Source organism: Brachionichthys hirsutus, chromosome 3 (assembly GCF_040956055.1).
Source record: "Brachionichthys hirsutus isolate HB-005 chromosome 3, CSIRO-AGI_Bhir_v1, whole genome shotgun sequence".
In the NCBI taxonomy this organism is placed as follows: domain Eukaryota; kingdom Metazoa; phylum Chordata; class Actinopteri; order Lophiiformes; family Brachionichthyidae; genus Brachionichthys; species Brachionichthys hirsutus.
In genome coordinates this window covers 14784876-14811309 of record NC_090899.1, presented here as the reverse complement: position 1 = coordinate 14811309, position 26434 = coordinate 14784876, and the positions used below count along the sequence as shown (strand labels likewise).

Sequence of the window (26434 nt, the reverse complement as noted above, 5' to 3'; positions counted from 1 at the left end):
TTATGCTGTTTTCTCTCTGTAATACTCGATTACATTTTTACTTCCCAATAATATATTATCAACATTGTCACACTGAGCTCTATTTACTGGGCATGCTCGGTTTTAAAAAAAGAAGAAATACGTGTTTTGTGGACGTCGGTGGTCGTGTTAACGTGACTGGCAGTGGATGATATCAGGCGTCACTGGCTTAAGGCCCGGAGAACTAGCCTATTCATATTTAAATTATTGACTCGTTATACCTTAAAGAAAGATTATGTAACAGCTTTCCTCGTTTAAGTCGGAGAAACAATTGTTTTAGTGATTTTATACTGTTAGATTTCCTTCTACTTTGAACAGTGAATGTTTTGTGTCATGTCGAAGGGTGAACCCTGTGTTTACTTCAATTTATGTAATTTATTGTCATTCATTGTCATTTTACATCTGTGGTGTGATTTATTGTAAGTTTGCCTCTGTGGTGTAAATGTTTTTTTTTTTTTTCTTTTTCTAATGTTATTTTGCATAAATTGAGTAATTTAATATTGTTTTTGTTTTTATTTTTATTTTTATTTGTATTGCGAAAATTGTACTGTTAAATGTCGATGATATATGTACTAGGGACTTTCAGCGGAAACAAGACCGCAAAGGCTTTTTTGAAATGCTCCTCTTAGACAGGATGTTTGACTGTACTTGTACTGTAATACATGCTACTGTTTGACTGTACTTGTACTGTAATACATGCTACTGTGTGACTGTACTTGTACTGTAATACATGCTACTGTTTGACTGTACTTGTACTGTAATACATTCTCCTGTTTGACTGTACTTGTACTGTAATACATGCTACTGTGTGACTGTACTTGTACGCTAACATTCTATCTAGTAAATATATTCATCATCATCAGACGCAGTGAGTTTGTACTGTGATTTATGTTAATAAAGTTTTTTTTAAAGTAGAATAAACAAAGGTCAAAGGTCATATGAAACTTTGGTCAAATTCTCGCGATACGAATTTCAAATCGTCGCTTGAACGAGAACACAGTGCAGAACACAGCGAGCTCTGTGGGGACCGAAGCAGGACCGAAGCGGGACGGATCGGTGGCACCGAAGGCGGCGGAAAACAAGCGGAGTGATTATCGGCACCGATCAGCCGACGGGAATCCTCTCTGGAAAGATTCCTTTCGTGTTCGTGATTGTCTGCAGAAGAAGTTTCTCCAGCAACAGACGGTAGGCTTTCATCGTTGCTAGCTAGCGACCGCGTTAGCCGCTTGCTAACCCTCGGTTCTGGTCGTTCACGGTAGCCGCTTATTGTTGCGTCTCACAGTTATGCTTTTTAAAGTCATGTTATCTTTTATTGCCGTAAACGTGGGCCAGATGGAGGTAAGTTTGGAGGTGACGTAAACGGGCATTAAACAAGACAGCCATATATTATAAGGAGGTCGAGTGACGTCACAATTCCTTTTATTTTCTTAAAAAACACATGCTTATAATTGCATGACTTCCATGCTTCATTCAGCCTGTGGCCTCTTTGGGATTTGGAGTTGCCTTTAAGGTCTTAACCTACACGCAGCACGTTGTTCCCTCTGAGTGCGCGATGGCGAGATAAAGGTTCTTATCTCCAGTAGGATGTGTGATCTCTCAGCGATGCAGTGAAGCAGGGATCTCTGTCAGTGGGAGAGGAAACCTGGGTGCTCCATGCTTCTCCTCATGTTTATAAAAACCGACGGATCGGTAAAGATTGTGTTTTTCATAAATTGCAGTACTCCTCTATTGTGTAGTTTGCCTTTGATTACAACTTTAATACTTTGAATTACGATACTATACGCCTTATCTTGAATGGTGTGCACTTACTCAGGTAAGAATAATATTCTTTGACCATTCCCAAATCACGTATTCTCATTCGGCGCTGTTCATTTCAGGTCCGTGAGACGGAGTCGATTATTATTCATTGATTGCTTTTTAACTATTAAACTATTACTTGATTGCATCTGTTCTCTTATGTCCACTGTGGAGGAGTTTTATGATGAGTTGAGGGGTATAGTTGAAGTTAAATCTCCCCATGGGGGCAGTGAAGTATCGATTCTTTCTCCCGGCGCTCTTTGGTATTGCTGCTGGTTATTGTTTGCATTGTAGAATGTGAAGCAGGCGTTCTGAGTCCCTCTCCTACACATTGCTTATATGCTGTCATTACAAGGACCTAACAAGTGGAGGAACAATTCCTCATAATTGAAGACTACAATTGATTTTAATACAAATGAATCTTGTTGGAAGGACAGAATAGGTTTACAACTGTCACCATTATTTAATGCTGAGCCCTTCAGATTAAGTATTAGAACTCCTCATCGGTAACTTGTTCATGGCAGTTGTGCGTCAGCATCTCGGAGCGATGACGAGCCTCTTTTTACGGAGCACGTTTATCTTTATCACTCCTCACGATTTTGTGTAGCCAAAACAAAGGTGGAATGGGGCATTGCTGTTCTCCCTGTGTGGCTGGAGTTGTGGCAGGACCAACCAAATCAGTAGATGGTCATTATGATAGCTGGGTGGGACATTTAGACTTTTATTTAATTATGTGCTAACCCAAAGGTGAAATCTTGAAAAGCAGCTAAAAGCATTTAGCAACTACCTGAGAAGAAGAAAATGATACAAAGCGAGTGTCTTATAACAGGGAAGATCACACTTCAGAGCGGCGCTGCTGTATCACACATCGTGCCTCTTTGGCTAGTCGCTAGTGGAGTGCTGGCCCAGCACACGTTGTGTGTCACGTTGTGTGTCACGTTGCGTGTCACGTTGTGTGTCACGTTGTGTGTCACGTTGTGTGTCACTGTTGGTGTTTTCATTGTAAGCAAACAAAGGCTGCATCGTGAAACGTGTCTGTTGCAGTGATGTTACACCATCTCTGTAATTAACGACTAGTCTGATTGTGCCAGAGGCCTCCCAACACGTAGCAAAGTCTCGTCCAGGCCTTCATGTGTGTTCTTCCAAGAAAGGTCAGTAACCCAGCAGGACCCGTGCCCCCTGTGCGTGTCCGTTTGACGTGTTCTTCTTTCCTCTTTTTGGTAAACACCGCTGCATAACGCGATGCTTGGTGGTCTGGTTAAGACATTACGGTGCTGACATTGATTATGAAGTGCCTCTTCGATAACTCATAAAGCATTACAGTCACTTGATCAGTCAGACCAACATCTAGAAATTCTTTGGTGGTTAAGTGAAAATTTAAGGATGTTGTAAAGTGACAAACTAAAATTATTGTGGTACTCATTTCCTATTGATAGTACACCGAACACAGAAGTGTTCAAGTAATTAAGTACAGTGACGAAGATCTCCCATCATTTTCTGGCCTGTAATATCAGAGTGAAATCTCATTCATGAGTTTTTTTTGCTGCTATTTGACAGATTTTGATCAAACGCAGGATTTCCCCTCCTGCCTTGTCCAATCGACGAGCGCCTCTTTCAACCACATGCTGCTGCTCAGAAAGTTCGCTTCACGTTAGAAACCACAGTGTGAAAGCAGACCTTTCAACAAATTATAAATGCAACCATGTTGGGTCTTTCAGCTCCCCAATCGAACCGAGTCCTCTTGGGCCAGTGTGAAAACGACACGGTAGTTTCGTGTTGTGCTTAGCAGTCTTAATGCCATGTGCTCAAATTTAAACAGTGTTCCTTTCCTTGCTTTTCAGTGTGCACAGCAGCATCCCCTGTCATTAGCTTTACTTTAAATTCTTTATGTCTCCTGTTTTTACAGTTTACTGTTTGATGATGAATATATTTATTAGATAGAATGTTACAGTACAAGTAGTCACACAGTAGCTTGTATTACAGTACAAGTACAGTCACACAGTAGCATGTATTACAGTACAAGTACAGTCAAACATCCTGTCTAAGAGGAGCGTTTCTAAAAAGCCCTTGCGGTCTTGTTTCCGTTGAAAGTCCTTCGTACATAAATCATCCACAATTAACAATACAAATTTAACAATACATATAAAAATAAAACCAATATTAAATTACTCAATTGGTGCAACGTAACATTAGAAAAATAAAATGATTGTACACTACCGATGCAAACTTACAGTAAATCAAAAATAAATTACACCACTGATGCAGAATGACAACGAATGGCAATCAATTACATAAATTACAATACATTATAATAAATTACAAAGACACTTAATATGTGCAACGTAGGTGGACAAAAAAAGGGGGTGGGGGGGGGTTAATCCGGAGAGAGTCGTGATGACTATCTCCATTTCTGTCCCCCTGAAAGGTGTATTTTTAGGGCCGTTTTGATGACAGAGGTCTCTTCCCTTGATCTCTGTTTTTGCAGAGCTGAGCATTTAGTTCCAGCCCCCCCCCCCCCCCCCCCAGCTAGCCAGCTTTGGATTGTGTTTATGTACTTAAATCGGCGTACTCGGAGAGAAAGGCCGTTCCTGCTGACCACAGCCTGCAGCCAGTTAGCTGACGACGGTGTTTCGTTTTGTTAGGGGGGCGGAGTCGGGGCCTTCAGATGAGGCGGCTGGACCGGTCCGACTGGGCATCGCACCGTGCGCCCTGTTGAGCGGCGATGCGTGCCAGTAGACACTCCGTGGCTCATTGAGATGCAGTGCTTGGGTACCATGTGTCACACGTCAATGAGAATGGTGGTTGAGTGAAAGATAACGGCTGTTTAGCCTTCACTCGGCTCAATGCATCCACCTGTTTGTGGTGCAGCTAGTTTGTGTTTGACTGCGTGACCACACCCTGGAAGAAACGGGTGGAATAAGTGGAGGGCAAAACGTTTATTCTTGTGGATGTTGGTCATTCCTGGTTCTCGTGCGTCCTTCCATCTGTGCAGGAGACTCTAAAGCCATCCCGGGCCTGACCTCCGCGCCGACGTTTCCTGTTTGTGGTGTTGAACTCCTGACTCTAAACGTGACGAACACGGGTTGAATTACTGACTGTGTGTCTGAGGCCCGTTCACACGACACTGGGAAAGCCTGCTTGGCCTGCTTGTGCATATGGATCTATGAAGGTGTGGTCTGTGTGAAACCTTTCAGAACCGATTGGACAGAATGAGATCAGTGAATCTCTGGTGGAGGATTGTTGGAAGCTCGGCAGCGTCTCCGGCACACACAGCGGACGGTCCAGTGTTGTGTTTGATCGTTCTGCACGACTAAATGATAAGCGATTGAAGAGTTGTGAATTGTATTCGTTTATCAGGAAGTCGCTGGAGTCCGTCTCAGGGGAGAGGCGGAGCTCTTTACAGCAGACGCTCGCTCTCTGTCGGCATGGCGACACAGACGCCACGGATAACAGAACGACCAAATCTAGAGTTCTCCCGTCGATTTAATCTTCATCTTCCTCACGTCTTTGCTGACGCTGTGGTTCAGACTAAAGGCTGAACGGAGGAGCTGATTGCTGCTAACAGATCATGCTAATCAATAGCAGTGAGCTGATCGCTGCTAACAGATCACTGCCATGCTAATCAATAGCAGTGAGCTGGGTGCTGCAGCTGTCTCACGCCACACCCAGAATGCCTTGCGACGTAAATATAAGACCCTCTTTATATCTATTTTTGTCTATGTATTTACGTATTTGTCAAAACCGTCAGGGATCACTTTAATTGATTAGAATCTGTACCCAATAGAAAGAAAATAAAGCTTTAAAACCTCTTTGTTTGGGTAGAAGGGAAACCCGAGTCCACGTAACTGACTGAAGTCTCCATAGCTGCGTTAATCTTCTATTCTGCTGCTCTTTTTTTTTTTTTTTTTACAATGTCCGCTTTTGTTCTCCAGGTTCTGTTGCATCGGTCTTACAGAAGGTGACCCCCCCACCCCATCGCCAAAATCCGGCTGTTAGATGTGACCACGAGGTTGATAAGGAGAAGCCACCATGTCTTAAACACAGGCGGGCCCTCTGGAGCCCAGCCCCCCCACCCGGGGCCACCACTCCCAGATTTCCCAGCGCATGTGAGAGTCAGGTTACCCAGCCCTGGCGCCCCACTTGCGACCCCCTCCCCTCCCCCCGGAGAAATGAGCCTGCAGAAGCACCAGCAGTTGGGTGGTGGGGGGGTGGGCTCTGATCGGGACCTGCAGTCCACTGCGTCCTCCATCTCTCTGCCTTCCCTGAAGAAGGCCCCCAAGAAGAGGCGCCTCTCCCTTGCCTCTCTTTTCAGACGGCGAGGCAGAGAGCCCAAATCAGGCCGGCAGAGGCCCCGAGAGCCCCGCCCTCCTGGACCCGGACCCGGACCCGGGCTCGGAGATGGAGATGGAGATGACATTGCCAGCATCGAGAACATCCACTCTGAAATGTATTCTGACAAGGACTCTGCCTTCCTCATGGCGGCTGGGACCGGAGCCGGGGACTCGACCTCATCTGCCTCGGGCCCTTCTTCCTCCATGTGGCCCTCCTCCAAGATGGAGGGAGGTGCGGGGGTTGAGCTACTGGAGTGCCCGCTGTGCCTTCTGCAACACTCACGGGAGAGCTTCCCTGACATCATGACCTGCCTCCACCGCTCCTGCGTGGACTGCCTGCGCCAGTACCTGCGCATCGAGATCTCAGAGTCGCGCGTCAACATCAGCTGCCCCGAATGCGCCGAGCGCTTCAACCCGCACGACATCCGGGTGATCCTCGGCGACACGGCGCTCATGGGCAAGTACGGGGAGTTCATGCTGAGGAGGTGGCTCGTGGCTGACCCGGACTGCCGATGGTGCCCCGCCCCGGACTGTGGGTAAGGAGTGAATCTCAATATTCAGTGGCAGCCATCTTTAATCCTGTTAGACGGCGTAAGCCTTGAGGCGGGGGCGAAGAAGACAACAATAAAAATAGGGTACTTGTTGTTTCGTCTCTTATAATCTATGTGTTAAAACAAACAAATTAAAACAAATCGACTACGTAAATACATAGACTGAATTAATTTTGAGTACATAAAGTACAGCATTTATATGGAGATAATCTGTTCCGCTATAGGTTTCCTATGGTCTCGTGTTCATTTCTAGTCTTGCCGTGGCGTGTTTTACTCTTCTTTCAGTAAACAGTGGAGTGAGCCAGCGGGACAGGATCTGCATATAACATTTAGTCCAATAATTATTTACAGAAGCCACAAGTAGGACCTTTAAAAATCAGTTTTTAGCTTAGACACTGAGCTCAGGAGGCTCCTCCTCCTCCGATCAGAGGACAGCATGTAACGTGCTGCTCGCCGGGTGTGAAGCATCGCGCCTCCTTAGCTTGAGGAAGCTAAATCACACAATGTTAACCAGACGGTCTGGACACTGCGAACCTTTGGGAACAGTCCGGTTCGTTCCTCATTACGATGCGATGCTCCCGTCTCGACCTCGTCCTCGTCCTCGTCCTCGTTTCTCACTAATGAGTTTCAGGATTGAAGCAGCACTCCTCTGGATGAGGTGCGTTTGTGGATGGTCGCCTGTAGCAGGCTGAGGAGGATGGCTTCTCTCTGTGAAAGAAGATTTTAGTGAACAACCAGTCGGATGAGTCGCTCTCAAAGTCTTCCGGTAACTGTGATCCATCGGGACTAAATCAGGGTGAGCCGGTCTCTCCGTTAATAGCGCTGCAGCTTGGTGAGATGTTTTGTAATCGTGTCACATGAACAAATGTAATTATGGAAGGTTGGATGCTTAAATGAAAAGTGGTTTGCTACAGTCACTTCTTGAATCCGGCAGCAGACACCAAAACAGTTTTTCAAGCGGTGAGGAAGAGGATACGGGAATGTTTGAGGGGAGTTCTGGAAGCAGGGCGGCGAGCGGCATGGCTTCCTATGGAGGAGTGTGCACAGACCCCGTTCTCTCTCTGCTGGTCTGACAGGACACCTTTACATGTGGGTGTGTTGCTCTCGTCTTACTAGGATATTATTGGATGTGTTTCCTCGGTGAAGAAGCCGCGCTGTTTTATTGTGGTTTATTGCGTCAGCAGAGACATGAGGAAGAAGCCAGAGATGAGAATTGGAGGGAGGAATCTGGATTTGGTTGCTGTGGGCGCTGCCTTTGTGTTAGCTGCGTCGCCATGCCGACAGAGAGAGCATTGCTGTAAAGGTAAAAGCAAAAGTTCAAAGTAGAATGGTGACCAGCATCTTGGTTGCATCGCAGGAAGGGGAAGGGCTTAAAAAGACGTCAAGGGCGGTTGCAGTGCAGAACGATAAATGAGCGCTCGTCGGCGATGCCTTTGTGTTAGCTGCGTCGCCATGCCGACAGAGAGAGCATTGCTGTAAAGGTGGGCGGTTGCAGTGCAGAGCGATAAATGAGCGCTCGTCGGCAATGCCTTCGTGGAAACACTCATTTTCCCCAACTGGATATTTTTAAGTGACTTGATTGCAGACAAACATTGTGGCTGCCGCTCCCTGAAACGACACGACGGCAGTTCTCCATTTCAGGCAACACGATTCTGTTGAACTTCATGCAGCACACTTTCTGTCCTCCTTCACTGACTATTGCTGACACGCCGTATTTAATCCTTCGTTTGCCGTGACCTCTTCCTGTCTTTCCTCCAGGTATGCGGTGATCGCCTTCGGCTGTGCCAGCTGTCCTAAGATCAAATGCGGCAGGGACGGCTGCGGCACCGAGTTCTGCTACCACTGTAAGCAGCTGTGGCATCCCAACCAGACTTGTGACGCAGCCCGGCGGCAGAGAGCCCGGAACCTCCGCCTGAGGACGGTCCGCTCCGCCTCCCTCAGCTGCAGCCAGGAGAGCGGCGCCGCAGGTGTGTTCAGCGCGCACACGACGGGGCACCGGCACACAGCTGCTCACGAGCTGCATTCCGTCTTCCTGCCTCCCAGCCGACGACATCAAGCCGTGTCCACGATGCGCTGCCTACATCATCAAGATGAACGACGGCAGCTGCAACCACATGACCTGCGCTGTCTGCGGCTGCGAGTTCTGCTGGCTCTGTATGAAGGAGATCTCAGACCTGCACTACCTCAGGTCCGTATGTGCGACCCGTGTTCAGGAGCAGCCCTGTCTGTTTGTTGTGGTGAACCCTGTGGTCCATAACTTGTTACGTTCAGATGGTGTCGAGATGATTAGATATATATTGAATATCTTTGTCGTGTAACTAGAATATCTAGAGATACTTTGTTCCTCAGTCTTCTGCCATGGAGTTGTTACGCTATCGACCTCTTCTACCGCTCTCTCAGTCCATCGGGCTGTACTTTCTGGGGAAAGACGCCATGGAGCAGGAAGAAGAAGATCCTTTGGCAGCTGGGAACACTGGTGGGTGCTCCTGTTGGAATCGCGCTCATCGCCGGCATCGCTATCCCTGCCATGATTATCGGCATCCCCGTTTACGTGGGACGGAAGGTGAGGCTCCGGACGCGTGATCTCGTTTACAGTCTACTGACGTTTCACCGCACACTCGAGACGGGCCTTTCAGCCATGATGCTCGTCTTATTTATTGATCAGACACTTCTCACAAAGCATAGCTAGAAATAGCATGTTGCTAGCATGGTGCTAACACGACCGTAGGGAGTCCAACTGTGTCATGTTCTGTAAAACTAGCACATGGGTTTGTGTGTCCTTCGCGTACACTAAACTAGCGCTGCAGCTATCGATTATTTAAGTAAGCGAATCATCTATTGATTAATTCATTCCATTAATCGAGTAATTGGATAAAGATACATTAAAGTGTTACAGAATATTTTAAGAGGTATTAAACAAACAAATGTTAATGCTTGCAATAAAAAATATTTTGCACTTTAATTTCACAAGAGCATTTAGTGCAAATAAAAGTAAAATAAACGACCTAAAATAAATATATAGATTCAATCTAATTATACAAGAATACTTTCTGTATCAAGTATGGAAATGAATGATCAAACAACCATTGACATTAATGTGCCGTACTACTTACTGCCTTTTGCAGAAAACAAAGGCAAACAGGCTCAGCCCAAAACAGGACGTTCACTTCTTAATCCTTAAGTGCATTTTTAAGAATATTCCTGTTTAAGTGCTGCGACATTGATGTAGTACTGTTGTGATGTAGTATCCAAACTGTGTAGTATCCAAACTTTGGATACTTTCTGTTTATTGAACGAATCCTCGAGGCAACAAAATTGAATTTGAAACTTTTTTCTAATCGAATTACTCAAATTAATCGATGAATCTTTGCAGCGCTACACTAAACACACGGTGTCTTCAGTCTTAGTCTGAAGACACCGGGATCGGGTCATCGAGCCCCCTGCTGTCGACTGCCACCCAATCCACAATGAACCCGTCCCTTATGGTTCCCTCGGTGGGTGGTGAGTATGCTGGAGGTCGGGCACACGTCCAGGCCCCGAGGGCAGAGGCCCAGCCACCAGGCGCGACCCTGGGCCTGGCTCCGGGCTGGGCCCCCGGCTGGGCCCCCGGCTGGGCCATAGAGGGCGGCGGCACAGCATAGGGGATTTCTGGCCCATCACCCAGGACCTGTTTGCCATGGGAGACCCTAACAGGAGCATGAAAGTCCCCGACAAGCTGGGATCATTCGGGCACTCAAACTCCCCCACCATAATAAGGTGGCAGTTCGAGGGGGGGGGGGGGGGGGGGGGGTTTATCATGCATCAATAAAGCTAAAAATAACATATGGTGGCTAGTATTACAAAACAACAGGTAAGTCACTTTTAAAGCGACACTTTCTTGTTTTTTGGGGTCTACGGTCTTAAATCTTATCCACATCAAAAGGCTTTTTGTTGGAACATGAGGGGGACTCATTGACGGGGTAATTCCCCGACACCCTGTGTCCTAACACTCATCCGTTCCCTCTGGGATTCACATCATTCCTTTTGTCAATCAGATTCATAACCGCTACGAAGGCAAAGATATCTCCAAGCACAAGAGGAACCTGCTGATCACTGGGGGAGTGACTCTCTCTGTCATCGTGTCTCCAGTGGTGGCTGCAGTCACTGTCGGTCAGTGCCCCCCCCCCCCCTCTTCGTTCACACATCCTTGTTTGACTTTACCAGCTTGAAGCTGCTTTTGTTTAAAGTTTGTGTTCATATTACCGTATTTTTCACACTATAAGGCGCACCTTCAATTAGTGACTATTTTAGGACTTTGTCCACATATAAGGCGCATGGAATAGAAACTACTGTAGTGGCTGGGTTGTGTTATGCATCCACTAAGTGGCGCTGCGTTAAAGGGAATGTCAGCAAAACAGTCAGATAATTCAGTTCCCACGCAGTTCGCTTGCAAACTTGTCCTTAGAAGGATCCTCCTTTTCACCGTCGGCCCAGGTCAACATCTTGTAGATTTCTCTGCCTTGCTCACCGATCCACGTACCTAGCCAGCCGGCTGGTTGCTCAGCTGTTAGCTCCGGTCCTTCCAGACTTAAGTTTCACTTTCCTGTAACTCTATCTATCCTCCCTCTCTCTGTCGCCTGCATGCTTCGCTCTCTCACTCACTCACTCATTCTCGGGGGAGGGGCGCACACCTCAGACGGACACAGACACACTGAGCTCCGGTTCCCAACACACAAGACTATGGTGGCTGCCATTACCGTATTAACCATATAAGAGGCACACCTCACTATAAGGCGCAGGGTCAAGTTTTGAGAAAGTTGGAGGCTTTTAGGTGCGCCTTATAGTGCGGAAAATACGGTAAGTAACATTTTGATTTTATTTGTCCGTAGCATCATCATGATGATGATGATGATCAGTGAGCGCCTCTGGAGATTTATTTCCAACATGTCCCTTGCTGCTCGGTCTCTCAGGCGTCGGTGTTCCCATCATGCTGGCCTACGTCTACGGCGTGGTGCCCATCTCGCTGTGCCGCAGTGGCGGTTGTGGCGTCTCCGCTGGGAATGGAAAAGGAGTTCGCATCGAGTTTGACGACGAGAATGACGTGAACGTCGGCAGCGGCGCCGCTCCCACGGGTCGGTGCCCCCTAGTGTTCCTGCTCGATTGTGTCTTTATCCACGGCTGTATATTTACTGTGCTGGTGGCGTCTCCTATGCAGACGCTACATCAGCAGCAGACGCCAGGAGCGAGCCCAGCATAGGCGAAGGCAGCCTGAGTGCCGGCGGGAGCCACGTGGACCGCCTGGGGGCCATTAGGGACAACCTGAGTGAAACGGCTTCCACCACGGCCATGGCTGGAGCCAGCATCACCGGCAGCCTCTCCGGCAGCGCCGGGGTCCGTTACTCAAACAGGTACCGACGCGGCGTTCGCAGCCGGCCGTGGATTGTGAGGCGCTTCCTTGCTTCTCTGAAGCGTCTTCCCTCGCGCGCTGTCAGGCTGGAAGTGCAGGCCGATGTGCAGAAGGAGCGCTGCAGCCTGAGTGGGGAGTCCGGCTCCGGCACAGTGAGCCTGGGTAGCATCAGCGACGGCGCCAGCACCAAGGCGATGGCTGGATCCATTCTGAACGCCTGCACGCCCCTTGACAGGTTAGCATGTAGCACGTGTGAAAGAGGAGCTGTTACCATCCCGGGCTTCCTGTCGAAAGGTTTGTTTGAAGCGTCTCCTAATGTCCTTTGTTTTGCTCCAGAGATGGGAATAGTTTGGAGGCTCACGCCGACATCGAGTCCAAACCCGTCAGACTGCGGCGCCACAGCGGCAGCAGCGGCGGAGACGGTGGCCGGTGCGGCCGGACCTGCCCCTCCTCAGACGGTGGTCGGTGCGGCTGGACCTGCCCCTCCTCAGACGGTGGTCGGTGCGGCTGGACCTGCCCCTCCGACGGTTGCCCCTCCTCAGAGGGCAGGGGAGCTTCCACTAATCGGGCCACAGGGGCATCTGGCTCATCCTCCTCCAGCTCGGGGGGGAAACGGAGGATCAGCGAGACGCGGGAGGACAGGGACGCTCGGCACGGCACCGACTCCTCAGAGGTCGACCCCCCCTCGCTGAGCGGCAGCCTGCCGTCAGTGGCCGACTCCGACTTCAGTTACTCCGACCTGGAAAGCATGAAGACGTCGTGCAGCCACGGCTCCGGGGGGGGGGAGGACCCTTTACCAGAGGGGGGAAACGACCGCCTGGAGGCCTGCCCTGCTTCAGCGTCCCCGGGTCAAGGAGCTGTGACCACCCCCCACTCACCCACCCCCTCCCTGCTTCGTCCCTGGGGGGGAGAATGTCAACCTGGTGGGCCCTGCTGGGCTGGTCTCTCACAGCGACACCCGAGAGCTGCTAAGAGAAGCCAACAACAACAACAGACACAAGCCCAGCAGCAGCCCAAGAACGTAAATGTGACCCGCAGTAAAGGGGACATGGGGGGGGGGGGGCTCTGTGTCCACTGATGGTCAATGGGAGTGACGGATGCATTAACAGGTTTCCAAACTGCAACTGCGTGCCATACTGAGGTTGTGAATGCTTGTGTGTCTCCATCTCTCCCCCCCCCCCCCCCCCCAGACTGCTGACTCTCATTCTGTCTTCGTCCACACTGTCAACGGTTTGACTGTTTGGTTTCGGGGGCCCGCTGTGCGGATGCAACGCCGTGCAGGAGTGAACTGGAACAGGGACCAGGCAGTGTGACCCCCCCCCCCCCCCCCTCAAATGTGCGGGCCGCTGTGAGACACGGCGCCTTTGAGCAGCTCGGTAACCACCGAGCTCAGACCTGCTGAAGCGCTTGCCGTGTGTTTTAGTGAAGCCCAGGGCTGGCGGTGGAGGAGGCGGGGCTTGTGTTGCGGATAGATTTGAGAACGGTCTCTGGAAGGCCATGGTTGTAAAGATACCGCTGGGTTGTTCAACTCTGTGAAACTTGAACGATCAATTATCAAGAAAGCGTTCCGTCTGTTGGAAGGTGATTTCTTCGGGCCGACGGTTTTGCCTCGGCGAGTCGAGCTTCGTTCTGTTTCTTTAACTCGCGGTGCCTTCAGGACGCGTTTGATCTGTTTGTGTGGAGCGACGCCGTCCGTTCGCACGCACGCTGTGGTCGACTTGGTGAATGAAGACTTTTCCTACCAAAGACGTCTCTCAGGTTTAAATGTTGTACCTTCGGCCTGTTGCCTGGACGACAGAGTGGCGAATCCCTTTTACACCAACGGAGATGAATGGGAGCCAATAAACACGCAGAGAAGGGCTCGAGGCGCTGCTCTGTTACATGTACTCCAGTGACATGGTTCTGTAACCCCCCCCCCCCCCCCAGTTGTTTTAGTTCGTGGCCAATCGGTGCTGCTCAGCAGGCCTGGAGTCAGATTGTGTATTCGTCACTTTGTTTCAGCGTTTGCTTCACACCTGTGTCTTTGCTGCTCAGAGGAAAGCTTTAACCAAGGCTCAGGTGAACCTCCACGGGGGGGGGGGCATGCTTCAGCCCACGCCAGATCAACCAGCGTTGTTCTTCTTCCCCGGTTCTGTTCCTGACCCTAATTTGAACACGCGTGCCGGATATAATTTGTGCATCGTGTGTGTGTGTGTGTGTGTGTGTTTACTACGTGCGTGTAAATGCATATCAGAAAACAAATAAAAATGATATGAAATGTTTTCAGGGTCAATTGGAGTTCTTTAAATAAGGAACTCATTCCGATGTTTATTTAACTTATTTCATATTTCTATCCATTTACTGACTCTGAGTACTTCTGTAGAAATAATAGAGAAACTGGGAAATATGAAACTCTGTGAAGAGGAAGACGAAGATGGGCGGATGCACGCTGGTCGGCTCAGGTGACCCGATGGGCCCAGTGATGGGAGTGACAGAAAAACACAGACTACTACTACTACAGTACTGCTGGTACTCGTCTCGTTTTTTGCCCTGTTTTTCTGAATTAACCTGACGGGTCATCTCATGAATTCACAAAGACGTATCAGAATGGAATTTATTTTCTAAAACATCTCAGAACTTTTGAATACATTTCCATTTAACAGTTTAACAGGTTCTGTCCTTGCAACACAAGTCAGGCCAGACTGTTTCTCCCGCAGTAGTAATACGTTTATATCCAGCGTGGCTCCTTTGCTTTGCAGCTGAGAACGCGCTGAATGTCATTTCTGAGCTCTGCTGGTGTCAGACGGAAGCTTCTGATGGGAATGATTAATAGCAGAAGGACCCAAACGAGGACCCAAACAACCAGGGCTCAGTTCTGAGGACCGGAGCCTATCCTGAGCGTACCTGTGTCCCTACAGGAAACACCTAAGCATCTACACAGCAGTAGGAATGCGAGCTTTAAACAGGTGAAATATTCATTCTGACCCAATCCCTGACTTTAGTACAACGTAAATGAACAAATGAAAATCTGCATAGCAAAACGTTCTAGAGAGAAAAATATATTCTGCATACCTCGCCCGAATGTTTGGGAATGAAATCATTTACAGCACAGAGCAGGCGAGCGAATGGGACATTGTGCAGCTTCCTGCCTTTGTGTTCGGTTCGTGTTTGCATAGATCCAGGAGGAGTAGAGATGCAGCAGAGCGCTGGGTCCGGAGGCCGCGTTCTGAACGCGCCACTGCAGATGGGCGCTCAAATAGCCGAGTCGTTCGGCGACGCCCATCCTTCTCCAGCAGCATCAGGACAACCTGCAGGAAATGCATCACAGGTGAACGTGTGATCAGGATTTATCAGCAAAACTTCAGCGGCTCAGGTCAAAGAGGAAGTATGACTCCCAAAACGATATCACGGATTCACACGTCGCCGTCACCGACGCAAACTTCAGCACTAATCCTGACACCATTACGACAGATGCTTTTGTTTTGGGCCTCTCTTGATAAAGAAGATGCCAAATAACAGCAGAGTTAAGGACGACGACCTGGACAGAGGCGCTCTGAACCCGTCGGCTGTGCAGCCGGCTGGGGTCTTACTCTAAAAGGGGGTGTCCAGCTGGGTGGCAGGCAGCTCGTCTCCGTGGCAGCGGCCGAGCCCGTCAGCATTGGTCGGCTGCAGGTCCACGGCGGCGTCTCCTGAGTTAGGAACGATCGTCTCGCCGTCGCCGTCGACCTGCGGGGCAGAACCGAGTGGCTGAAAGCGGGTCTGAGGCGGATGAGACGAGCTTCATACCTCGGCGATGGGGACGGGCCTCCTGTGTTTGGCCTGGCGCTCCCTGAGCAGCGCCGTGACCTCCTCGAGCTCCTTCTCGGCCTCCTTCACGTTGGGATCCAGATGCAGGACCTCCTGCAGGTCGGAGCTGCATGCCAGGTAGTCCTGGTGGAGAAACACAAAAAATAAAGTCGTGTTTATTTAACCTGGCCAAGACAGAGCAGCAGGAACAACGTCGACGGGGTTCAGACGCAATCTGAAGTGAACGTCTGTTCACCTTGAGGCCTTTACTGGCCAGCGCCCGTCTGTAGAAGGCCTTCTTATTGGCTGAGTCCAGGTCCAGAGCTGCATCGCAGTCCTGTTTGGCCTCAGAGAACCGCTCCAGCTTCAGATAACACAGCGCTCTGGGGACACACACGACTCATGAGTCTCTTTACTGTCCCCAGCAGGCAGAACTGAAGGGCCTCTCACCTGTTGGTGTAGACGGAACACTCGCCAGGCTTGAGCTGAAGACATTCGGTGTATTTCCCCAGTGCATCCTGGTACCGGCTCTTCTTCACAAAGTCATTTCCTTCTTGCTTTAAACCTGCAAAATGGACGTCTGCTTTCCTTTCTGGGAGACAAAATGAAGTCATGATTACGGCTTGTTGATGCATCGACTCGCCACCTTCCTGTGACGCGTGGAAACGTGTTCGTCCTGCAGGCTTTGACGCTAGAAATGAACGCCTTGTTAAGTCAGCGGTCCATCACGGGGGGGGGGGAGACAATACGCTGCAGAGTGTCTCCGTGGAGGACACTTTCTGCCAGCAGGTCTATTCTTTCATTAGTGTCCCTGGTGGAGGACTCTGATCTACACACACATGTTAAAGCGCCCCTGGTGGAGGACTCTGATCTACACACACATGTTAAAGCGCCCCTGGTGGAGGACTCTGATCTACACACACATGTTAAAGCGCCCCCGGTGGAGGACTCTGATCTACACACACATGTTAAAGCGCCCCTGGTGGAGGACTCTGATCTACACACACATGTTAAAGCGCCCCTGGTGGAGGACTCTGATCTACACACTGCATGTTAAAGCGCCCCTGGTGGAGGACTCTGATCTACACACACATGTTAAAGCGCCCCTGGTGGAGGACTCTGATCTACACACACATGTTAAAGCGCCCCTGGTGGAGGACTCTGATCTACACACACATGTTAAAGCGCCCCTGGTGGAGGGCTCTGATCTACACACACATGTTAAAGCGCCCCTGGTGGAGGACTCTGATCTACACACTGCATGTTAAAGCGCCCCTGGTGGAGGACTCTGATCTACACACACATGTTAAAGCGCCCCTGGTGGAGGACTCTGATCTACACACACATGTTAAAGCGCCCCTGGTGGAGGACTCTGATCTACACACACATGTTAAAGCGCCCCTGGTGGAGGACTCTGATCTACACACACATGTTAAAGCGCCCCTGGTGGAGGGCTCTGATCTACACACACATGTTAAAGCGCCCCTGGTGGAGGACTCTGATCTACACACACATGTTAAAGCGCCCCTGGTGGAGGACTCTGATCTACACACACATGTTAAAGCGCCCCTGGTGGAGGACTCTGATCTACACACTGCATGTTAAAGCGCCCCTGGTGGAGGACTCTGATCTACACACTGCATGTTAAAGCGCCCCTGGTGGAGGACTCTGATCTACACACTGCATGTTAAAGCGCCCCTGGTGGAGGACTCTGATCTACACACACATGTTAAAGCGCCCCTGGTGGAGGACTCTGATCTACACACATGTTAAAGCGCCCCTGGTGGAGGACTCTGATCTACACACACATGTTAAAGCGCCCCTGGTGGAGGACTCTGATCTACACACACATGTTAAAGCGCCCCTGGTGGAGGGCTCTGATCTACACACACATGTTAAAGCGCCCCTGGTGGAGGACTCTGATCTACACACATGTTAAAGCGCCCCTGGTGGAGGACTCTGATCTACACACACATGTTAAAGCGCCCCTGGTGGAGGACTCTGATCTACACACACATGCTAAGGCGTCCCTGCTCATGGACTTTGCTTTTAAACTCGTGAAGGCCACTTCCTCACTCGCAGCGTCTTAAAGCAGACCTGCTCTCTCTGCTCGGGCCTGCAGAACGGCTACGCTTGGCGGCTCCTCTCTGCGGTGGCGCTGCGCTGACAGAGGCACCGCGGGAACGTTGGGAAGGTTCTCTCTCCACTCTGAGCCGTCCTTGTCTAGCAGCAGCCGGGCGATCCTGGAGAGAGAGAGAGAGAGAACAAGGAGTTGGAGCCCGGAGTTGGGGTTGCTTTTGAACGCTAGCTAAACCTGTTGGCCCATAAACACTCTGTGTGCTCGTTCATTTGACTCGTTTCACGTTGGGCCTCAGGTCAGTAAGTGAAGTTGAACCAGATAGGCGCTCGGGCGGGGCCCAGCAGGTTTTCAGCGGTGGACTGCAGAACCCCCCCGCCCTGTGGATCTGGGGTGGGCAGGCTGATACCTGTTGACGCCGTCGTGTGCGGCCTGCACGCCGACGTCTATCTGCAGGGCGGTTTTGTAGTCCACGTAGGCCTGGCTGTAGCGCTCCAGGGAGTCGTAGGCCATGGCCCGGCGCAGGAGGGGCTTCAGGGAGAACGGCTGCAGCTGCAGGGCGCTGGTTGGTGCAGACAGAGGAGATGAAAGCAGCAACATGGTGACTACTGGACATACGCAGTACAGCACGGATTATGAACAAAAGGTTTCATTCCGATAGCTCCCTTCCTTTAGCGGCTTATCAAATCTGTTCCATACGAGGATGCCGATATAAAACGAGGGGCATCTTCCTGTGAGGTTTGCCAAATGAAAAACATTTGACCCGGGCAAAGACCGATCGGCCACGCCCATGTTTCAGCCCATCTGCTTAATGCATCCGGAGCTTATGTCAGACAGACTTGTCTTTGTCCTGGTTTGTGACGGATTCATTTTATATGGGGCAGTTCCAGACTGAAATGAAGCGCTGAGGTCAAAGGTGAGGCGAACACGGGGCCGGAACCAACATCCCGTCCTCACCTGGTACAGTCCTCTATGCAGCCATGACTGTTGCCTGTTTTCAGGTAGCAAGCTGCTCTGTTAGAATACAGAATACACAGATCCTCCACGCCGTCAATGCCTGCATGAGGAGACACACACACACACACACACACACACACACACACACACGATTTCATTACCTCCACCGAGGCGGGGGTTATGTAATCACCGCCGTTGGTTGGTTTGTCTGTCTGTCTGTTAGCAAGATCACAAATAATTCTGTATTCTGGATGGGGGGGGGGGGGGGGGGTGCTCTCTATCTCACCACCGAATCTCATCTGGATCGGATCCAGAATGGAGTCAGGAATTGTTTATTTTATTTTAACATTAAACCCATTTACGGTTTCAAGAATCAATTAACATCAACTCTGATTCACCTTTAATTTTCATGGTTGGTGTTTAAAGATACCAGAACAATCTAGAAGCTTCTGGTGCTGATCCAGATCACCGTGTGGACGGTGCAGATCCAGTTAGGAGGGGAACGAGCTGCTTGGGGGAGGTCTGCGCTCTAGTCTACATAGTTTTCAGACGCTCTTGGTCTTTCCTCCTTGCTTGGGTGAGGCCTTGATTAGGACCAGTGTGAGAGTTCTAAAGTTCAGAGATTACTGGCTAATCCAGACGACTTTAACACAGAACAGCTCGCCACTCCACCGTCGGCGTTGGGTGTGTGTCGTAGTGACTCTCGGCTCTCCGGGTTGAACCCGGATCCCTGAGATTCTGCCGGGACGCCGCGGGGCCAGGCAGCCCGTCTTCTGTTCCTGATAACGCTTTGGGGTGTTTGGGGTCGCCCCACTGAACTGCAGCTGATGCAGGTTCTCGTGGTCATGTGATCTGACAGGCCTGAGCTCAGTGGCTTAGCGTCAGGCTGAAACCGTTTATCGCCACATTGTGACGCATCGCTGTGGGGTGACAAACAGGCTGACAGTCATTAGTGTGTGTGTGTACGTGCACTAACGCTGACGGCTTCAGGGAGAGGTCATCGCCGCCGTTTGGGTACCTCATTCATTCATTCATGTTCTTCCACTTTTCCGCTTTGCGGGTCACGGGAGCTGCTGGAGCCTATCCCAGCGTGCTACGGGCGAGAGGCGGGGCACACCCCGAATGTGTCGCCAGCGCATCGCGGGGCCACGCAGAGACAGACAACCGTTCACACACACACACACACACACTACGGAGAATGTGGAGTCACCGATCCACCTAAATTGCAAGTTATTTCTTTAAATATTTCCATGTCCTGCACAGTGATAAAACAAAAAGCAACGGAGGCGCTTGCAGAATAACGTCAAGGTCGTGACCTATGAGTCAGACACACAGTGAAGACCATAAACGGAGTTAGTTCATCTGTCAGCTGTTAGCTTCACAGCATGCTTATAACACACTGTTTGTATAAATGCTGTGTGCAGACATGCCTTAAAGCTTGTGTACTACTATGTAGTACAGCGTCACCTTATGTACTACGACGTAGTACAGCGTCCTCCATCCTACCTGAATCTGTGTAGCCTTGAATGGCTAATGAGTATTTCTCCAGTGCGTCGGCAAACTGTCCTTTCTTAAACAGCAGCGTTCCCTCGTTCTTTAACCGGGACAGATGTGGGGGGAGGGCTCCAGATGTAGGATCCAGGTTGGTGCCCCCGGCTGGAGTCCCCTTCCTGCTGCTGCTGTCACCAGCCTGGGGGGCTGCTGTGGAGCCCCTCTTGCTCGCTCCATTGGTTACCTTTTCCGTGGACTCCTGCGTGACTTTGTCACAGCTTCCTGCTTTGCCCTTCCCGTGTCCATGGGGGGAGTTGTTGTGCTCGCTGTGTGGCCCCCCATCTCCTTTGCTGTGGGACCTCTTCTGAGTGTTACCCATGTCTCCCCTTCCAGTCGGAGCAGACAAGCTCTCCTCCCCTCCCACAAACTGGATAGGTCCAACCGGACAAGCTGGAAGGCAAAGGGAGAGATAGACAGCAAGGGAGACACGCCCACAGGAAGCAGTCAGTGGTTACATCACAGTGGGGGGAGGGGAGGGTCAGGCACTTCAAAGAGGGAGTTCCAGGAAGCAGCCACGCTCAGCGTGACTCACAGCTGAGTGGGGGCTGGGCAGCTGTGGTACCCCCCCCCCCTCAGAGGGACAGAAGGGCTTTCCTCACTTCTCAAACATATATTTGCGTCTTTATATCTTTTTAACTACAATTTTCTACACAATTGTGTTTGATCGTATTTACTCTGCTATATACTGGCCAAAAGCAAACTCAAGCATCTACACAAGTTGTTCTTGTTTAGATCAGTCAGAAGGTGGAGGGCTTGCTTTAATGCAGTAATATATAAACAACTGCAGTACGTCGATCTGACACAGCATACCTTTAAAAAACACAGTACATGTAATACTGTGAAGAGAAGATCAATTTAAATTTAAACAGGTAGATTTCTGGGTGTGTTGGTGGACTTCTACGGGGACAGGGACGTCCACTCGGTGTCTGTACATCCTAGATTATACATGGAGCCATTTTGACCACCTCACCAGTCTGCTCTGCTTCTGTGTCGCCACTAACGGCACCATCTTCCTCCGCTACCTCTTGGATGTGGATCGCTTTGCCTTCCTCCGCTACCTCTTGGATGTGGATCGCTTTGCCTTCCTCCTCTACCTCTTGGATGTGGATCGCTTTGCCTTCCTCCTCTACCTCTTGGATGTGGATCGCTTTGCCTTCCTCCTCTACCTCTTGGATGTGGATCGCTTTGCCTTCCTCCTCTACCTCTTGGATGTGGATCGCTTTGCCTTCCTCCGCTACCTCTTGGATGTGGATCGCTTTGCCTTCCTCCTCTACCTCTTGGATGTGGATCGCTTTGCCTTCCTCCTCTACCTCTTGGATGTGGATCGCTTTGCCTTCCTCCTCTACCTCTTGGATGTGGATCGCTTTGCCTTCCTCCGCTACCTCTTGGATGTGGATCGCTTTGCCTTCCTCCTCTACCTCTTGGATGTGGATCGCTTTGCCTTTGCTTTGACTCATTCTCAGCTTCTTCTCAGTCACAGCCAAAAGTTGCTGAATGACAAAGAGTTCACACAAAAGAATTCTGTCAAAGGCAGGAAGTCGACCTCGTCCTGTTCAGCCAGTCTGACGATGAGACATCAAAGGGAAAATCCCAGTTACATAATGATGACGTATGAACCACGTCCTCAGTTGGACATCGAGTAGCACAGGAGCTGGACTCGTCCTCTAACACAGAGAAACTAATCACTGCTCCATCATGGTGCCATTTACATGCTGCAGCGACTCGTTTGAGTACAGCGACACCTTGTGGTCAGAAAGCCTTCTGTGGAACACCTACGGTGGCCGGACGATTTGAGGGCTCTTCCTCCAGGACCATCCTCAGGTCTCCAGCAGCCATTTGGAAGTTTCTCATGTGAAGTGAAATCTTGGCCCGGCGGAGCAGAGCTGATGACGCAAAACAAATGCCGTTCATTAAGGCTGCTGTCAAGAGGCGTCACATGAGGGAGGGGGAACATCCTACGCTATCTGCGTGCATCGCTGTAAGTCAGGCTCGGGAGCCAGATGTGGCTCTTTTGATGGTTGCATCTGGCTCACAGACAAATCTTTAATTATAAAAAAACATGTTTTGTTACACTCCTTTGCGCATGCGCAGGCGAACCGGCGACGGTCACCGGCGACTAGAAAGCCGGTTCGCTATGAGGCAGCGATCAGGAAGTCCGGCTTATATGCGACGTTCTGCTCACTGGGAAAGGGACAAACGGTGATTGATAGCGGGTCGATCTGCGTTCAGAAACATTGTTAAACCAGTCATTTCAGTGGGAAAGTCGCAAATGTCGTTAGCTATCTCGCTATCTATCTATCAATCGCCTATAGGCAACGCAGATGAAGCAGAGACACTGTTCTGTGTTGTTGCTGTATTTTGCTGTCGAAAATAGCGGGCGATGTGCGCACGTGCAAAAGGGTCCACACGACGGCCTGTTGTGAGATCAGGAAGTAAACTTCCTTCGTTTTAATCGCGTTGTCAGCTAGCTAATTTTAGAAACACCTTTGAGAAAATAAATGAAAGGAATAAAAACGAGGAGAATCGTACTTTTCACTTTGTAGTCACAAAGTCATCAGCAAAACCACGCAGCACCAGAAGTCACATTAATGGTAAGAAATGTCCATCATTGGTTAGAAACAGCATAACAATGTTATTAAAAATTACTCAGACTTATTGTACTTTAAAAGTGTTATTATATAAAATGCACACATTTACTTGTATTTAGTTTTAAACATATTGTATGGCTGTCACAGAATTACATTTTTAAAATACGTGGTGTTCATGGCTCTCACAGCCAAAAAGGTTCCCGACCCCTGCTGTAAGTCAACACAAAAGGGACGCACCTTTCGTGTTGTGTGGCTCCATCTTGAGCACACTCTGGCAGTCTGTCAGGGCCTCGTCCCAGTGCTGGAGCTCAATCCCTGCCTGTGCTCTGTTGTTGTATGCAGCCACCGTCGTTACAAAGGAAAGGCTCCTGTCACACAGCAAGAACACAAAATGAGGGCTCCATCTGTGTGGCAGGCTACATAAGATAAACGTATCTATAGAAGTAAAATGCTTCCTGTAATAAAGCCCTCGTATCAAGAAGCTCACCTGGAGTAGAACACAACTGCCTCCTCATAATCCTTTGCTCTGAAAGCGTCGTTGCCTTTGTCCTTTTCGCGATTTGCCAGGAGGAGCTTCTCTTGTCGTGTCAGCACTGCATCAATGAGAGACACACCTGGTGTATAAACAGCAATTTAAAATGACCATTAAATAAATACGAGAGGCATAACGTATATTATATTACATGTAGCATCCTCCTGAGTCTTGAGCTTTGGGTACTTCGTGTTTATATCAGCGGGTGGATCCTTTTTGACCACATTTTCATAGATTATTTTGCATTCTTTTTCCACATCAAACCTGGAAAGAGAGAGAAATGGTTTTGTGTGAAAGAGGACATTCTCATGAAGTTCTTCACTTTGGACCGTCATAATGGGAGAAGCTTGGATAGTTGCAGGTACTGTACCTTCATGTACAGTACCTGCAACTGCTGAATACTTCATAATAAACAATGGTGGAGACAAACTGACGACTCACTTGTCCCATTCCTGATAATCCCGTGGTAGAGGGTGCTTTAAAGGATCCATCTTTTCTTCTGTAACTGAATTCTGTGGTGTCAAAAAACAGTTTTTTATTATTTTTGTAACTAGTAAAAGAAAGTACACTATTGTCTGAATTTTACCTTGCTTAGTGGAATTGTGGAATTGGAACCTCTCACAAGTGGCACATTTTCTTTCATCAAGTCATCAAACAAAGACTGCCATTTGAGTGAAGCGTCTGTGTATTTGGCTTCCTTTTGCCACATCTGTCCAGAAGAGAGGATTTATATTGAGCTGTTTGTCTCTCATTTCCAAAGTAGCCCTCATCCATGACAACAGGGTGAAGGATTTAATACAAAATGTCCCTATATTAGCATTTATAGTTTTATATAGCAGCTCAGCAGCTTATATGTTACGTTGTGTTTTTGTCTGCGCTCTGTCACGCTCTCTCTTTGTTTCTGACTTTCCTCCTGCTTGTCCTTGTCTCTGTCTTTCCCTCTCTGTCTTTCTACCTGTCCCTCGCTCTCATTCTCAACTCATCCGGTGAAGACAGATGGCTAGTGTCCACCATGAGTCTTAGGTTCTGTTCAAAGTTTCTGACTGTTAAAAGGGAAGTTTTTCCACGCCTCCGTCGCCAAAGTTCTGGCTCTTGTGGGACAAGTGGTCTCTCTTTCCCTGCTACACCTTGAGATAACTTTCTGTTATGATCTGGTGCTATACAAATACAAATAAATGGAATTTAACTACAATGGCGAGCGTTCTGTACATTCAACTCATCAAACACTTGGCTCCATTCATCTTCAGAGAGACTGGCGGCTGTGGCCGCAGGCTTGTCCTTCCTGAGAGCGAAGCTCATCGGCTGCAGTCTCTCCAGGTGACGCTCACAAAACTCAATCAGATGAGGGAAGAGGCCCTCGTTTCCAGACCTTAACACAAATAAAACGTTACTTCCGGGATAATAGCAAATGTATTTGTCATGTTTGTCAGACTGTATTTTGCTGTACTCCACTTCCCTTTTGCAACTTGTGGAATCAAACTGTTGTAATTTAAGAAGAATCACATGCATTTTCTCATGAGATAATAATCCTAAATCACAAAAGCTCACCGACACTCTAGGGACAGAACAATGAATGAATGCACAGAACTATTCCGTAATGTCTATTCTTAATTATGTTGCTTTTACCTGAGTTCTTGCAAGATTCTTTCCAAGTACTTTACATCTTTGCATGTCTCTATGTACTCATAGTCCAGGTGTTCCACAGGGACACGACCAGGACCTGCAGCAATGGCAGTCTTGATTTGAGGAGCGGAAAAGGCCTTTGCACTCATGTCTGCAAAGAATATCAGTTTACTTATTAGTTACTTATTAGTTTAGTTATTATGTCAAACACTGCTGGAGATCAGTAGCAAATGAAAGCTAGTTAGAAGCTATTAAAGCTAACGTAATGTTGACAGTAGAATTAGCATAGAATGTGATCAAATGTAAATGCTACGGTCGAATTTGAGGAATTGACATTAAACAAAGATAGTTTTGTTTCTCATTTAACAGTAAAGCTAATAAAGTGAATGGAAATGGCTTTACCTGCTGTCGTCAGACACAAATAATCCGTAACGCTGGGTCCGTTACTATGGCAACCGTATGCGGAAGAAAACCGCACGCCAAACCGGACGTACGTACTACGGCCAACAGCGGGCTCCAAATTTGAAAACGTGGCGGGAGAGAGTTCCGCTGTCGGTGAGCATGTAGTGAGCAACGACGGGGATGCGACGGAGGCCTCGAGGTTAGCCTGGGAGCAGTGCGTTCAGGTTAGCGCAGCTTCGTGTGAACTTAACGCAGTAGACCACGATTAAGTGCTAAATCTGGTGTTTTTCTTTTGGAAAATGGCGATACAGCAAAGCTGACGGTTTCACTGGTAAGACACTTCCTCGCTGGGGATGAAGAATAACGCTACGAGCTCACGGGAATGTGTGACGCAGTATAAAAACATTTACATCCGGGGCTTCGGTCTAAATCCTCATTAAGTTAGCTTGTATCGGCTACAGCTAACAATAATTAATTCCAGCTCGTTTGTCTGGTGTGCTTTTTTAACCGAATAACATGTAATTTTAGTGCATATAATTGTGTGTTTGGTTTTTTAATGCGCGTTAATAGCGTATTTGTGTACTATTCACTGAACGTAGACCAAGTTAAACATTAACGCAACTGCCTAGTGGCGTACAGCTGGTGAGGGCACGTGACCAGGAAATTAAGTCGTCACGTTCTCATGGCAACCCAGACAACTATTTGCTCATGAATGAACGTGGTTCAGGTTCGCGCATGCGCACTTCATAAGATGTTCCCCCTTCATTCTGTTGACCTTAACCTCACTTATAACTAGCAGTAATACTATAATAAAGGTAATAGACTCCATGAGATAAATCTGCCCAATCTCCTCCCC

The 26434-nt window shown here is 49.0% G+C and overlaps 1 protein-coding gene and 1 pseudogene across 1 annotated transcript; one reads left to right on the top strand and one right to left on the bottom strand.

Moving 5' to 3' along the window:
- Positions 1–5984: 5984 nt before the first annotated feature.
- On the top strand, positions 5985–13108 carry LOC137917789 (E3 ubiquitin-protein ligase RNF19A-like). Its single transcript, XM_068760523.1, is given in 11 exon segments — positions 5985–6682; positions 8456–8664; positions 8741–8885; positions 9098–9260; positions 10732–10846; positions 11647–11808; positions 11892–12084; positions 12169–12318; positions 12420–12505; positions 12575–12965; positions 12967–13108. Coding segments are annotated over 11 exon segments (2454 nt in total).
- Positions 13109–14674: 1566 nt separating this feature from the next.
- LOC137916014 (sperm-associated antigen 1-like) lies at positions 14675–25325 on the bottom strand (annotated as a pseudogene).
- Positions 25326–26434: the final 1109 nt, after the last annotated feature.